Source organism: Cebus imitator, unplaced genomic scaffold (genome assembly GCF_001604975.1).
Source record: "Cebus imitator isolate Cc_AM_T3 unplaced genomic scaffold, Cebus_imitator-1.0 Scaffold83, whole genome shotgun sequence".
In the NCBI taxonomy this organism is placed as follows: Eukaryota; Metazoa; Chordata; class Mammalia; order Primates; family Cebidae; genus Cebus; species Cebus imitator.
In genome coordinates, this window is record NW_016107398.1 from 6673928 (window position 1) to 6689592 (window position 15665).

At 40.7% G+C, this 15665-nt stretch overlaps 3 protein-coding genes across 8 annotated transcripts in view; 1 reads left to right on the forward strand and 2 right to left on the reverse strand.

Moving 5' to 3' along the window:
• Nucleotides 1–2824: 2824 nt before the first annotated feature.
• Nucleotides 2825–15665, forward strand: part of FUT8 (fucosyltransferase 8) — a 320765-nt gene continuing 307924 nt past the window's right edge. For 4 of the 6 annotated variants that reach the window (XM_037740462.1, XM_037740463.1, XM_037740465.1 and 1 more), the window contains exon 1: nt 5318–5449. The gene's annotated coding sequence lies outside the window, so the exon portion shown is untranslated. Of the gene's footprint in view, nt 4229–4970; nt 5450–15665 lie in introns of those variants that run through there. The other 2 variants (XM_017534019.2, XM_017534018.2) reach the window with 2 other exon arrangements.
• LOC108308259 lies at nt 3005–4939 on the reverse strand. Its single transcript, XM_017534027.1, has one exon. The coding sequence runs from the start codon at nt 4916–4918 to the stop codon at nt 4580–4582; it is 339 nt and encodes a 112-aa protein (XP_017389516.1). The 5' UTR covers nt 4919–4939; the 3' UTR covers nt 3005–4579.
• Nucleotides 3005–5760, reverse strand: LOC119472050. Its single transcript, XM_037740466.1, has one exon. It carries the CDS (start codon nt 5737–5739, stop codon nt 5320–5322), a length of 420 nt encoding a protein of 139 aa, XP_037596394.1. The 5' UTR covers nt 5740–5760; the 3' UTR covers nt 3005–5319.

Genomic DNA, 15665 nt, shown 5'->3' on the forward strand with positions numbered 1-15665 from the left:
AACTGAGATGAAATTAAAGATATACAAGATAGAGTTTATGCTTACAGTGTTATGGGGGAACAAACAAACAAAATTATTGGTTTGTGGAATAGTCCAGGAAAGAGCAGTTTTCAGGAGTGGTATGACCGCAGCTCAATCATATCTTCAAGGGTTTCCTACTCTCTGCCATCCCCAGTAGGCTGACTTCATTTTCAGGTTAGTTCCTCTTGCAAGATTGCTGCCAATGGCAATCTGGGTCACAGTCTGACTTGCTCAAATCAGGCAGGAGAGAACTCCTTCCCCTAGGTATGGACTGAAAATCCTTTCCTTCGATCTGATTGTGCTAGTTTACCCTGGTCCTAATATTTTTCAAGCATATTTTAGTCTAGCTTAACCTAGATACTAGCTCATACTGCAGTGAAAAATACTCCCGAATCTCAGTGGCGTAAACTACAAAGGTGCATTTCTTATTCAAACCAGATGAAGATTGGAGGCAGGCTGTTTTTTTTGGAACTTAAGCTGAGAGAGGTTTTACTAATACTCAAGATAATACTGGTCTTGAGTCTGGGGAAGAGTAAACACTGTAAGGACTTATGCTGGCAATGAATTGTTCTACCTGGAATTGACACATACTACTTCTACCCACAACCCACTACAGACTGGTGGCTACAGCTAGTCAGTCACATGGTCCAGCCCAACTGCAAGGGGAGGAGGGTAGCTGGGGTGGGTGTAGAAAAATGTATTCCTTTTGTATGTCTGGAAGGAGAGAGTAAGCATGCTAAATCTCCTACCATATTAGGGAATCCATTTACTGGCTAATTGAGTTGCCCTTCTGTAGTTGGAATTTGGGTGGTTATCTAAAAAACTGGAAGATAAAAACAAAAATAAAGAGCCCTATTAATAAGGAAGGACAGGAATGAATGTTGAATAAGAAATCAGTAGCGTGAACTATAGGCCGCTTTATCCCAATGGAGAAGACAGAAATTTCAGCCGTGGAGGCAAGTCATAGGGAGGGATAGTCTGGCTAGTTTTATCAGTCTTTAAATCAATCACTTCATTTACTCTTCTAATGGGAAAGATTTACTCTGGCTTTTTAATGAGTAGGTATAGAGTTTCTGTTTAAGGAGTTGGCTCAAAAGTGACTTAGATTCTTAGTTTGCAGGAGGCTGAGCAGGGAGGATAGCTTGAGGCCAGGAGTTCAAGACCAGCCTTGACAACATAGGTGACCTTGTCTCTAAAAAAAGAAAAGAAAATATGGACTCTTTTTTTTCCCGTATTTCATTTTTGTAGTTATTGTCAATGGTATGTCAAGATGGCTAGATTTATAGTTTTAGAACTGGTGAACAACTAAAACTTACCAGTCCAACCCTTTTATTTTACAAATGAGAAAACTGAAGCCCAAATGGGTAAAATGATTATCTCAAGGTCACTCTTTCTTGCTCATGGCAGTAACAGTGCTGCCCTTTGGATGACTTCCTGGAAAATGGGATCCTATAAGTGAAAAGTAGCTACAGCAACAATTATAAAACAACAAGAACAATTAACAATTATTCAGAATGCTTCCAAGACTGACAGTCAATTGGTACACATTGTAGAGATAGAAAAATTTCTAAACTATTTGGTAAGTAGCTTATGCTAAGCCTTCTGAGTACCTCAACCCCTTGCTGGAACTTCACAGATCTCCCTACTATAAAAATAGGATCCAACTCAAAGGTTTATTTGAGAATTAAATGGTGTAGGTAAAGAGTTTTGCATGGGGCCTGGTGCTCAGCAATATTACACTTTGGCTATTATTTTTATTACAGTTATAATAAAATGGTAGTAAATTTCAAACTAGTTTCTACATGAATGTTCACAACTTAGGAAATGTGATAGCATTCAAGTTCATTAACTTTGATCTAGCTAATCTCTCAATAAAATGGCCACTCATGTACTCACTTTAACTTTCATTTTGATCTTTTCCATTGTCTAAGGGTTGACTCTTGCCCCATACCCAAGTCCCCATAGCTCTGGCTGATGGTTAAGAATCTGACTGAGGCTATGTAAAAGAAAACAATGCATTGACACAGTATAACAGATCATAAAGATTGTTCTGCCTAATCTTTTGTTGAGCAGAACTTGTCTTTAACTTTTGGGATAAGCAAAGATGGGCGGAAAACCTAGTTTGGTGAGGGAGAGGTGGAATAAGAGGTGGAGTACTTATATTTACTTAAGTATCACAAACTGGGAGTGATGAGCAGCAGAGGCAAACAGTTGGGAGAAGAGAATGAGAGAGCCCAGAAACAGGGTGGTAGGTTGCAGCTTGTGGAAAAATGCTTTTGACACAGATATTTTCGGATGGCCAGTGATGTTTAGAACTTTTGGGAATTCCTTCTCTCTCATAATTTAACATGGCAAGAGAAAGACTAAGTTCTAGGAATTTTCCTCTTTGGAGAGTAAAATAAATGTATTTCTTAAAAACTGGGACTGTTGTTCACATTGAGAAGAGGCAAGTAAGCATCTCTTTTATAAGCAAATTTCCTGTAAATTCATGATTGGCTTGGAACTTAGTGTGTAAAGACTTGTTCTCAAATATCAGTTGTTTGACAGAGACATCCAGTTTTGGGATGGCAGCTAAATCCTGAGCCTCCATTGGAAAGGGTTTTGATAATAATGCTCCATCACAGTGGAGAAGGACATTGATTCAACAAAGCAGACTTCAAAATCGTTCAAGAATTAGTTTCTGAGTGTATTCAAGAGATACCAAAGTTATTTGTTATTTTAATGTACATTATACTGTTTTATACAAATGTTCCAAATCCTGGGCAAAACATTCCTAGAAAAGGTTCTCTTTTTTATTTTTTTAATTGGAAGGAAGTAGGGAAAATAAGTGCTTTAATTCCTAGGATTTTGGAAGCAAAAATGTAAGGCCAGACAAAAATAGAATTTTGAGGCAAATGTAAAGTTTTGAACTTAGATATCTCAAAGTATTATACAGTGTAAGCTATCATGACTGTTAACCAACCAGAAATAGTTATTTTCTTTCTTTTTTTAAATTTAATTTTTTATTTTAGAGATGGGGGTCTTGCTATGTTGCCCAGGCTGGAGTGCAGTGGCTATTCACAGGCACCATCATGTGGCACTGCAGGCTGGAACTCTTGGGCTCAAGTGATCCTTCCCGCTTCTTTTATCTTAGAAAAAAAAAAAAGGTTACACTGATTGTTAAAATATTTAAAAAATGCTGTGTTTAAACTAAAAAGTAAATATCCACCCCACCTTTTACTTCTAAAAATTATCTAGAGTATGACTGATAAGATTTGACCTCTGATCCCACATAGGCCTAAAATTTGTGTAAATTCCCAACAACCAAAGTGTGTCACTTTTATACCAGAATTTTGTTCTGCTTGTACACTTAGTACAGAAATCTCATGGGAGAGAGCATCCATGCGTTTACAAATTGTTATTCAATGACTGTATTGAGTAATGACACACAAACTGAACTAGAACATAATTCTGGCTCTGCCAGAATATCTTTTTTGTGATCTTGGATAAGTCACTCCACTTTCAATTTTCTTTGCTCACAGGGAGATAACAATCATAAAAACGACTGCAAAGTACAGCACGTTATGGAGTGCTTTTTGTTTAAAGAGCTGACAATAGATACGAGTCAAAAGGTCTAGCAAAGCCTCCCTCGGAACCTGAGCTGCTTGAGGACAAGGGATTTTCTTGTTTTAAATCAGCAGTACCTTATTTGTGTATGTGTAATAGAGTTTCTGGTACATAAGAATGTCTCAATAAATATGTGAATTTATGAATATTAGGCAGATTGCAGTCTTGACAGGCCACTGCCTCTTAAATCTCTTTTCTGTGATCTTTTACTATGTAACATCTAAAAGGCTGCCGCTACCTGCTTTGGGATAAGTATTCCCAGTATGTGCTTTAAAATGCCCAAGCCTAGAGAAATGATTCTTGTCTTCAGGGCACCATTTCGCTTACAACCGTACTTCGCCCCAGGCTTGGGATCTGGCTCCCAAAGATACAAGGGAAGAGTTTGGAACGGGAAGCTCATCTTCCGGCCCTCTGATTGGCCGGCTCGCACTCCACTCACGCGGCGCGCGACTCTGATTGGCCCTGGCGGCACCCCCCTCGGCCCGCGACTACTTTGTGTGCCGGGGCGGCGCGCTCAACTGGCGGTCTGGGCTGCTGTAAGGCAGCCCTTCGGCCCACTGCTGTGCATCGCGGGCGCCGGGAATGTTCCGAGTCCGAGCGGGTAGGACGCATCTTACAGCAAAGCCTCTCCCCTCACCTCGTGCTGTTCTCTTTGCCATACTAAATAAACTTCCGCCTCAGAGGGCCTGTCGCAGCCGCGGGTCGGGAGAGGCCGGGCATCGAACTCAGGCCCTCGTGGGGGGTCTTTCTCTTCGAGCGAATGTGGAAACACAGCTCTCACAAAATAAAGTAGGGCTTCGCTGAATCGCCTGGGGGGACAGATGTCATTGTAGGATCGCGCTGGAAGCTGTATTCGAGCGGCCAAACGCGGGCTGCAGGGGCTGAGCAGCAGCAGCGGCCACCCCGAAAAGTAGCAAGGAGCCAGCTTCAAAAGCCCTAGTGCGGGTGCCCCTTAGGGCCGCCGACTAAGCTGGCACAGGCCGGTCAGTCCCTGGCACTGTAGGGAGCACGGCATTCTCTGGAGGCGGCTCTCCCCCCGGGATCCTGGATCCGCTGGCACCCCACTCAGCCTCCGGCCTTCAGGCGGTAGAGGGCGGCCTACGCCTGTGTGCGAGCCAGCGCCCGCGTGCGCAGCCGCTGCCCTGCTGGAACCCTGCCGTCCCGCTGTGGCCCGCGACTCTGCTAGGCGGTGGATGCTGCAGCTACGCTCTACACGGGCGCAGCGAGGAAGGAGGCGGGGAGAAGCCCTGGCACATGCCAGGGTCGCCGTAGGTGGCAGCGGCCGGCGCATGCGCGCCCTCTCCCAGAAGCCAGGAACGCCGAGGGGCGCGCGCCCCCATTCGCGCGCGCACGCCGGCGCTGGCCGAGGCTTCCCCGCCTGCGCTCGTTGTCAGAGCTGCTCCGGCGCGTGCGCGCGTTATCTCCTGCCGACCCGAGGTGCCGGTTACCTCCGCTCCAGGCCCCCTCCCCACCCTGTCCCTTCTCCCGGCCCCAGACGACCCGTCCCTTCTTCTCCCCGCGGAATGGGGCCGGCGCTGCTCGGGGTCGCGCGCCCTGGACCCGGCTCGCGCTCGGTCTCGCGCTGTCAGCGACTGCCCGGCTCGCGCCGCCTCGCGCTCTGCCTCAGTCAGTGGCGCCGAAGGCTCCGTTAAGCGGCGGCGGCGGTTCCTGTTTCCGTTTCTTCCTCTCGATTCAGTCGGGAGTAGCATCCTCCACCCAGCCACCCTTTCCACTCCGCCAGCGTGGGGCAGCTACGGCTGAGGGCTGTGGCTTTGGCGGCTGGGACCGGGGACCGCGGAGACCGCCTCTGCTCCCGCTTCGGGTAAGGGGGCGTTTTGGGAGCCGGGCCCCGCGCGTCTCGGGGTCTTGGGCTGGGTAGCGCGCGGGATCTGTGGAGGCTTGGCGGCTGTCCCTGCTCGTTTCCCCGGACGACCCCCGGGCCTGTTGCTGCAACTGCTGCCGGTTAACCAGTGGCTCTCGGAAAAGTGGGGAGGGAGCCACCGGGACGCTCTGGCGGATGCCTTGGCGCAGACCCGGGGGCGCGGGCAGAGGGTGAGGGGCCCGGCTCTCCAGCCGGGACGAGGAGAGCGGCGCCGCGGCTGCCCTCGGCATCGCGCATCCTTGCCTAGGGCAGGGGCCGAAGCCTAGGGGGAGGAAAAGGGATGGCGGCGGGGGTGGGAGGTGTCCGTCGTCTCCCCTCCACACCTACCTTCCCTTTACCAGCAGCTCGGTCCCTGGAGTCGCGGTCTGTGGGGAGGAAGATGCCGGTGCGTTATGGGCTCTCTGTGAGTGTTGCTCGGGCTAGAAAGCAGGGAGTGGACCCGCACAAAGATCCGCGAGGGACCGATGAAGGGCAGTTAAAGGCTTGAGTGCAGCTGTATTCCCTTTTGGTGTGCAAATGACGAGCTGGTGGCTTTTGAGTGTCTAAACTTACTTGGGAAGGTTAAATGAGTCCCTATTTATTAGTTCTAGGAGGTTTGTCCTGCAGGAGCGAGTGGGTTGTCGGGTGCAGCACCTGTTCTTTCTTCACAGTGGGGATTGCAACCTTCAGAGACGCAGTGTATTTCTTAAGTGGCAGTGCCATGTTTAGGGTTTGTCCCTGATAAGCTTTTAGCATTTTGCCGTATTGAGGACTTGGATAAAGACACGGAGAGGTGGTGGTTTTTTCCTATGTTTGAATTATTTACAGTTTATTTAAACCCACTCCAGAAGGTGGACCCAGAAAAGCCAAATTCTCCAGTAGATAACACCAAATTTCAAGGTTTTGCGGAACAAAGGCAACACAAGTTTTGTATCAGTTTAGAGATAAACGCATCTCAAGTAACTGACCTAACTTTGGCTTGGCTTTATGAAAACTATGGGCAGGTTTCATTATAGTTTTTTTTTTTCTTGTTATTCCTGGAGTTAGCTGCGTATTTATTTCTTGATTAATTTTACATTCCACGTCTAACAACTAATTCTTTAAAGAGGTACATAATGTAGAAAGTATTTTAGGTGAGAAGTTATTATTTAAGCACTACAGTATATCAGATATGTAAAAAATAATGGAGTGAGTTGTAGTCTCCGCTCCTTAAAATAACTGTAAAAACATCCTAAAACCCTGTGCCAAATAGTAAGGCCCTATGCATTGCTATCCTTGTGAAATCTGCTATGTGTGTATAAAATGTTAATTACTTGATTTGTAAATACTACAGTAGTAGTGAGAAGGTGGGAATTTAAGCGATTGTAATTGTCATTTTACAGGTTTAGTGTTTAAAAAATGCAGGGAGTTAGAGATGAATAAGACACATACAAGGGTAGTTCCAAGACAGATTTTCTTTTTGCTGCTTTATAAATTCTATTTGAATTCCAGAGATGAACAGCTGGAATGAAACTTGCATGGATTGCAGAAATAGATGCAAAAACGTATCTTTGGTCAAATTGTGAGTTAACTTGAAGGGTACTTGTGTAATAGGATATTCAGAATAATTTCCATAAGATATGGCATTATATAGGTTTTATTTTGAGGTTATTTTGAATTTAAAAAGTCACCTGAAGTTGTTTTCCTACAAATCAGTTTTATTTAAGATGTATAGAATTGAAAAAAAACAGTAATTCTGATTACATTCTAAATTGTTTTGTTGCAAATTCCTATGAGTTATTTTTATGAAATTGGAGTGTCCTTAAAATTGGTGAATCTTAAAATTTGCTAGTGGATTGGAAAAATTTGTTACTTATTACTTTTTTAAATGCAGTTATATTAGTACATTGGTCTGGAGGGGGAGCTAGTGCCAAAGCAAAGTATAGCTTGATAGCTGTTTGAACTTTTAAAACACCTAAAACCAGATTTTTATGAGTAGGAGAAACATAAATTTTTAATTTTTTCCTTAATCCTTTTAGGATAAGGAAATTGATGTGGGCTATATATGTACATAGTTATTTGTGGAGTGAATATATTGTGTATTACAAAATTAGTTTAAACAATCTTTTCATGAGCTGCAATAATGGAAAGCTAAATGCTTAAAGATTTATTGGATTTCTCATTTAAAAATCTCTAAAATGTATCCCCAAACTTCTTAACCTTCTTGTGCTGTTCATCAGAAGAGAAGGCATGTATTCTTAACCTGTTGTGTATGTTGTGTGTTCTTAAATTTTGTTTTTATAGTGGCTATAATCCTAAAATTTCAAAAACAAAGCCTCAAGTAGAATCTTATATGGACAAAGGTATTAATTGTGTGGTAAGCTAGGTGTTTATCAAAAGTAGATCTAATTTTTTTTTTAAAGTAGAGATAATTCCAATAAAAAAATGGACCCTTTAGCCATCTGGAGAACAGTATCCCAAGGTCACTTAACCCTTATCTCCTGCAATATAATGCAGTGAGTACCAGCTGATCTACCAAATTGAACTTGTGCCTTTGAATATGAAGCAGTTGTTTTGTGGCCTATGGCATTTCATTTAGGTTTCTGAACTGTAATAAATTAGGTATGTTAATTTACTTCTGACCATTTACATACTCTGTAAATCCAAGCCTAGAAATTGATAATTATATGTATATTAAAATCATTGGAATATTGAGTTTTCTGCGAATAGTATTTGGGCTGTTTGTTACCCATAGCTCTTCATTATGTAAATAGAATCTCAATGCTGATAAAGTAAATAGATTCTTCATTTTATTAATGGTTATTTTTGATTTATGATAAACTGCATTTAATAAATTTCTTGGTGGTTAAATGGCGGATACATCCGTTTCAAATTATAGCACATTGATAAATGTAAAAGAAAGTTTTACAATCATAAGACTTGAATTTAAAAAGACTTGAATAAGTTACTTTATTAAACATATAACTAAGATTTTAAACAACTCTGAAACAAAAAGTATTACTATTATGGTTTTTTTTTTTTTTTTTNTTGGGATCTTGCTGTTTTGTCTAGGTTGCCCTTCAACTCCTGGGCTCAAGTGATCCTCCTTCCTCAGCCTCTTGAGTCACTGGGACTATAGGCATGTGCTACCACATCCAGCTTTGTTATAGTAGTTTTGTATCTTGCATCAATACTGCTTCTGTTGATCCTTTTCAAAGGAGATAATAACTTCTGGTCTTCAACAGTAGTGTAGCATCCTCTTATTGATTCTCTGGCTTATATTTCACTATCATATAGTATAGAATTTCTTTGTTGGAGTTTGAATTGTTTTTACACTGTAGCTTGTTATAATGAGACAAAGATATTAAAAGTAAAAGATGTTTACAACTGATTTTTAAAGAACCTTAAAAAAAATTCCCAACAGAAGAATATTATATGGGCATGTGTGTAGATTTAAGATTTTATTTTCTTTGAGATTGGGGTGGGGAGTTGTCTCACTGTGTTGCCTAGGCTAGAGTGCAGTGGGATGATCATGGCTGACTGCAGCCATGACCTCCCTGGTTAAAGCCATTCTCCTGCCTTAGCGTCTGGGGTAGCTGGGAATATGGGTGCATGCCACCATGCCTGGCTAATTATTTCTAATTATTTTTTATTATTTGTAGAGACAAGACCTTGCTATGTTGCCCAGGCTTGTCTTGAACTCCTGGGCTCAAGTGATCCTCACTCCTTGGCCTCCCAAAATGCTGGGATTACAGACATGAGTCACTATACCTGGTTCTTTTATTTTATTAAAAAGATTTTTAATTTTTATTTTTTAAGTTTAAAAGAAACAGGGTCTCGCCATGTTGTCCAGTCTGGTCTTAACTCCTGGCCTCAAGTGATTATCCCAGCTTGGCCTCCTGCAGGTGTGAGCCATCATGCTTGGTAGTAAGATTTTTAAAAATTGATTAGTTTCAAGTCCCAACTTTTCTTTCAACATTCTAATCTCCTGCCATTATTTCCTTTCCCCAGCCACCCTCCATCATCCAACAGTCTTCCATTTGGAAAAATGGGAAATCAAACCAATAAAGTTAACCTTACCACGCACTAGGCAAAGGTTTTTCTTAATCTCTGCAATATTCTGAACATAAAACCCACGTAAACTTTATATGAGACTGCATGTTTTCCTTTTAATGGAAGAAGAGCAAATAGGACCTATGGGATTATGCCATATTTGTCAATGTAAGGGTTACTTTTGCACTCTTTACTGAAAGCAGAGTTATAGGCTTAATTTCATTTAAATTTTCTTAATCATCTTCTTTTAAAAAAAATCTCTTTGTAGTGTCATGAAGTTTATTTGTTAGAAAAACTAATTCTAACTACCTTTATGTGCCTCATTGCTACATGATATAAACTCGTTACTCAGATTTAACTCATTACTCAGATATAAACTCATTACTCATTATTCAGGTTTTTTTGGTCAGAAAATGACAAAGTGAAGGAGAAATATGTTTTGGATTTATAAATCTTCTTTTAATTAACAAATTATACCAATATAAATGGTGCTAATGTGGTTCAAATTTGCCGTTGCTATTCTGCCTTCTTTATTGGTTTTATAGTATAACTTCATTGAAGCACTGGAATAAAAGAAAAACTTTAAAGATCACTGCTGAAATGCTCACTGTATTTGTTGTATTTTAAAGCTTGTATTTTATAAATTTATTTTTCCATAAACTGAATAAATATGCAAACGAACTTGAAAGATCTTGTCACAGCCTTGATGATTGGTCAGTATAAATAAAGTTCATATTATAAAATAAAAAACAGGCTGGGCTCAGTGGCTCATGCCTGTAATCCCAGGACTTTGGGAGGCTGAGGCAAGAGGATCACAAGGTCAGGAGATTGAGACCATCCTGGCCAACATGATGAAACCCTGTCTCTACTAAAATAGAAAATAATAAATTAGCCGGGCTTGGTGGCGCATGCCTGTAGTCCCAGCTACTCAGGAGGCTGAGGCAGGGGAATCGCTTGAACATGGGAGACGGAGGTTGCAGTGAGCGGAGATCACACCACTGCACTCCAGCCTGGCAACAGAGTGAGACTCTGTCTCAGTAAAATGTTGATGTTAATCTTAGATGAAAATGGAAAAGCTAATGTTTATTTTAGAATCTGAGTAATAAGTTTATGTCATGTAGCAATGAGGCACATGAAAAAAGTTAGAATTAGTTTTTCTAATGAATAAACTTCATGATATAAACTTCAAAGTGCATAAATGCCGTAACTTTCTGTTTATAAACTTGAACAAAAGTAAAATGAAAATGGGAGAATCCTTTTACCTTAAACTTGTAACTAAAATGAACCTATATATATCTATGTAAGTCTTTTTTGATTAAGACTTTCAATGGACAATGAATGAGTTTTAAATTTTTATCAATGTTGTGACTGATTTTATATAATATCCCTTAAATGAGATATCAAATTCTAATATCTAGAACCAGAATAAATTTGCTTGGAGTATAAACAATGTTTACAAACCATCAAAACGATAAAAGCATTGCAATGTTATCTAATGACTTAAGTCAACATTCCACAAGCTAATCTAAACAATCGTTTTTATAATTTTTTAATACAATTGATAGTAATATCTTGATTAGTGGTAAAGTGGACAGATATAATTTGTAGCTTCTGTATTGTCTGGGACCTTGGGGCAGTCAGTGAAGTGAGGGAGATAGAGAGAGGAGAATACTGGTCGAGGAGCTTGCCTTATTTGGAGATGAAGGAGATTTATTCAGTTTTTCTCTCTCCCTCTACTTTCTTCTCCTTGTTTGTCATCCTCTTCCAGCAACGGTAAGAAATGCAGGAATTGACCATCTTTGAAGTATATTTTTTTCCTTAGAGTTCATAGAACTTTTCCAGGGAAAACATTAGTTTTTGTCATGATAGGTTTATGATAATGATTTCATTTCCTTTTGAGGTAGTAGGCAAGAGACTAGAAGAACTTCAGTGGTATAGCGTTTAATTTTATTTATTCATTTATTTACTTACTTATTGAGCCAGAGTCTCTGTTGCCCAGGCTAGAGTGGTGCGATCTCGGCCCACTGAAACCTCCGCCTTCCAGGTTCAAGCAGTTCTCCTCCCTCATCCAGGTAGCTGGGATTATAGGCAAGTGCCACCACGCCCGGCTTAATTTTTGTATTTTTAGTAGAGGGGGATTTCACCATGTTGGTCTGGCTGGTCTGGAACTCCTGACCTTTTGATCCACTTGCCTCAGCCTCCCAAAGTGCTGGGATTACAGGCGTGACCCACTGTGCCCGGCCTTCAAAATTATTTATAAAAAATGACTTTATAGGCTGGGCGCAGTGGCTCACGCCTGTAATCCCAATACTTTGGGAGGCTGAGGGGGAAGCAGATCACCTGAGGTTGGGAGTTTAAGACCAGCCTGACCAACATGGAGAAACCCCATCTCTACTGAAAAATAAAAAAATTAGCTGTAGTGAGCACTTGTAATCCCAGCTACTTGGGAGGCTGAGGCAGGAGAATTGCTTGAACCCGGAAGCGGAGGTTGTGGTGAGCCGAGATTGCACCATTGCACTCCAGCCTGGGCAACAAGAGTGAAACACTGTCTCAAAAAAAAAATTTATAACTTCATATAAAAAGGGATGTGGGAAATGGTTTCCTTCTTAACACATATCAGTTACAGTATTGTTCTACTTAATATTTAATATATCATTTCAATTTTGTGGAATGCATTTTCATTTCTCCTGTGTTATTTTTATCTTCATTTATAGCGTCTCTGACTAGAAGGAATTAGTTTTTAAAAAAATTCTAACCTTCATGTGCTTCATTGCTATAATGTAAAAAACACAACAACTATGTTCATTGTTGAGAACTAGCATCTTAAACTAAAATGAAGCACAGTGTTCCCCACTCATGGGCGTACTGTTAATAGGTTTAAGACACTTACTGTGAGATGTTCACAAGGTGAAAGTGTGTTTGACATTTAGGGCCTAATCAGTTGGGATCTGACTTATTCAATTTTTCCAACACTTGAAATTGTACTGGCACCTGAAGGAGAAATATATGTAATAGAAATTGTATTAGTTTTTTTATGTCTTGAGCTCTTTGAATAACTACTTAATTCGTTCAGTTGCCAAATGTCAAAAGATTATAATTTTGAGAAAACTGATTATTTACAAGTAGAACTAAGCCAGGGTAAACAATTTGCTTTATTTTTATAAGTTTTAGGTTTTTCTTTCTGTCTTAGGAAGTGTAGTGAAACTCCAGGGGATAGGCAGGTTGTAACTGAAATTCTTCAGGCCAAAAGGCCTGTTTTATCCTTGGTAAACTGACCCCCTCAACAGCATGAGAAATGTAGGTTTACTGATAATCCGATTGCTTCCTGACATAATTACAGACATCTAGCCCTCTATTAACTAAAACTTCGTTTATTTTTAAGGTTCAAATATTAGAAGTATCTGCTTGATACCTCTCATAGGTTGTCAGGTGTGCACAGAATGAGAGATATAATGTTACTTTTAATTTGTAAGCAAACAAATGATACTATGTTCTGAATGCTGAGTAAGCTGAAAAGATGTATACTTACTGAGGATGTAGGATACATCCTAGGATGTACCAAATAATGAACTAAAGAAACCTGGTAATGTGAAATTAGGAATAGTTCCTCTTAATAATAATAATAAAATAAGCATTTGGGTTATAATGGCATAAAGATATAATGAAAATGAAATTACCAAAGAAGTCTATTTTGGAGAAATTTTTGTCAGAATAGACAATAAAGAAAAGAATATATCCTTTTTTAATTTTAATTTTTTATTTAAGAGATGGGATCTCGCTCTTCCCCAGGCTGGTGTTGAACTTCTGGGCTCAAGTGATCCTCCTGCCTTGGCCTCCCAAGATGCTGGGATTACAGGTGCGAATCATCGAACTTGGCCAGAACACATCGTCTATATGACTGTTTACAGAGGCTTACTGAGAGTAGTACAGAAGTACCTAAAAGAAAATAATGATAGTAACTAAAGTGTTCTAATAGGATCATATGTTCATTTATACATGTATATTTGTATAGTACCTGTCATTTGCTGTTTCCATTTGTAAATGCAAGGTTGGAAAATAAGGTACCCAACTTTTGGAAATTATGAAGGGAAGTGCATCTAACGTTTAGAGAAAAGTTGGTTTCTTCATATTTTAGTGACACTTTTTAGCATGCATAGTTCACCCTTGAACAGCATGGGGTCTGGGGCGCAGACCCCCATCAAGTTGAAAATTCACATATAGCTTTTAACTCCTCAAAAACTTAATTACTGATAGACCTGACTTCCAGCCTTACCGGTGACATAGTCAACTAACACATTACACCTTATATTTATTATATACTGTGTTCTTAAAGTACTCGAGAGAAAATAAAATGTTATTAAGAAAATCATAAGGAAGAGAGAATATGTTTACTGTTCATTAAGTGGAAGTGGATCATCACAAAGGTCTTTATCCTCATTATCTCCACATCGAGTAGGCTGAGGAGGAGGAGTAACCGGAGGAATTAGTCTTGTTGGTCCCAGCATGGTAGAGGTGAAAGGGGGAAGGGGAGGCAGGAGAGGCAGGCACACATGGTATAACTTTATGTCAATAGATCATACTTCTATCTTTTTTGCTTTTACATTTCTCTAAAAATATTTCCATATGGTACCAATCCTTCTTCTACTGTTTGCTTTAGTTTCAGTGCCCATAACAGAGAAAGGTCCATGTCACTGAAGGAGTCAAAAGCAGCCTTGAATAATCAGAACCCTTCTGCTAGATTGTCTGATGTCATTTTGTTTTTGGCATTCCTTCTACATCTTTTTTATCATCTGGTACTGGATTGGAAGCACTCATCGAATCATATTTTTAGAATTCCCCTTGTGTGGTGTCTGTTTCTTAAATTTTTCCAAGATTCATATCTTGAAACCCTTTAACTCATATTATTATTATTATTATTTTTTTTGCCATATTCACAGTCTTTTTCAGGATTTCTTAGATTGGACTTATGGCAAATCCTGTGAAGCCATGTACAATGTCTAGACACAGTTTTCTCCGGTAGGAATTTCTTGTTTCAGGCTTGATGGCTTTCATGACTTTTTCCATAACAACGGTGGCTTCTTCGGGGGTGTAATCCTTCCAGACTTTCATGATGGTCTCTTTATTGGCATTCTCTTTCATGGAGTGACAGTACTTTCTGTAGTGTACTGTGTCCAATCAGCCTTAAAGGTCCTCATGACCCCCTGATTTAGAAGCTGAATAAGAGACATTGTGTTCGGGGGCAATTAGGCTACTTCAGCACCTTTGGTGTTGAACTCATGGGGTGCTGGGAGGCCAGGGGTATTGTTCAATGATAAAAGAACTGTCTTCAGGGATAAAGCATCAACAGAACCAATCCAGAAAAAGGGTTCTCATTGCCCAGGCCTTTTTGTTGTACCACCAAAAGACTGGCAGCGGGTGTTTATCTTTTCCCTTCAAGGCTTGGGGGTTTGTAGCTTTATAGATAGGGGCAGTCCTGATCATAAACCCCACTGCATTTTTACAAAACAGTAGAGTTAGCCCATCCCTTCCTGCCTTAATCCTGGTGCTTTTTTCTCTTCCTTACTAATGAATGTTTTTTATGGAATTGTTTTCCAGAATAGGGCACATTTGTCTGCATTAAAAACTTGTTTAGGCAGATATTCTTTCTCTGTATTTTTTTTTTTTTTAAGAGATGGGGTCTTGTTCTATTGCCCAGGCTGATGTGCAAATGACATGATCATAGCTCACTGCAGCCTCAGACTCCTGGACTCAAACAGTCCTTCTGCTTTTCAACCTCTTGAATAGCAGGGATGCAAGTTGCACCACTGTGCCTGGCTAATTTTTAAATTTTTTAAATTTTTTTGTAGAGACAGGGTCTGACGGCATTGCCCAGTCTGGTCTTAAACTCCTAGCCTCAAGTGATCCTCCCACTTGGACCTCCCACGGTGCTGGGATTACAGGTGTGAGCCATTATACCTTCCCCCCAGCTAATTAATTTTTTTTTTTGTAGAGGTGGGGTCTTGCTGTATTGCCCAGGCTGGTATTGAACCCCTGGCCTCAGGATCCTCCTGCCTCATCCTCCCAAAGTGCTGGGATTACAGGAATGGGCCAGTGGACCTGGCCTCCTCAATGGTTTTCTTAATGGCATCTGGAAAGTTGTCTGCTG

Excerpts from the sequence above, each read along its gene's own strand:
- LOC108308259 (XM_017534027.1), bottom strand. The coding sequence starts at position 4,918 with ATGCGCCGGCCGCTGCCACCTACGGCGACCCTGGCATGTGCCAGGGCT.
- LOC119472050 (XM_037740466.1), bottom strand. The coding sequence starts at position 5,739 with ATGCCGAGGGCAGCCGCGGCGCCGCTCTCCTCGTCCCGGCTGGAGAGC.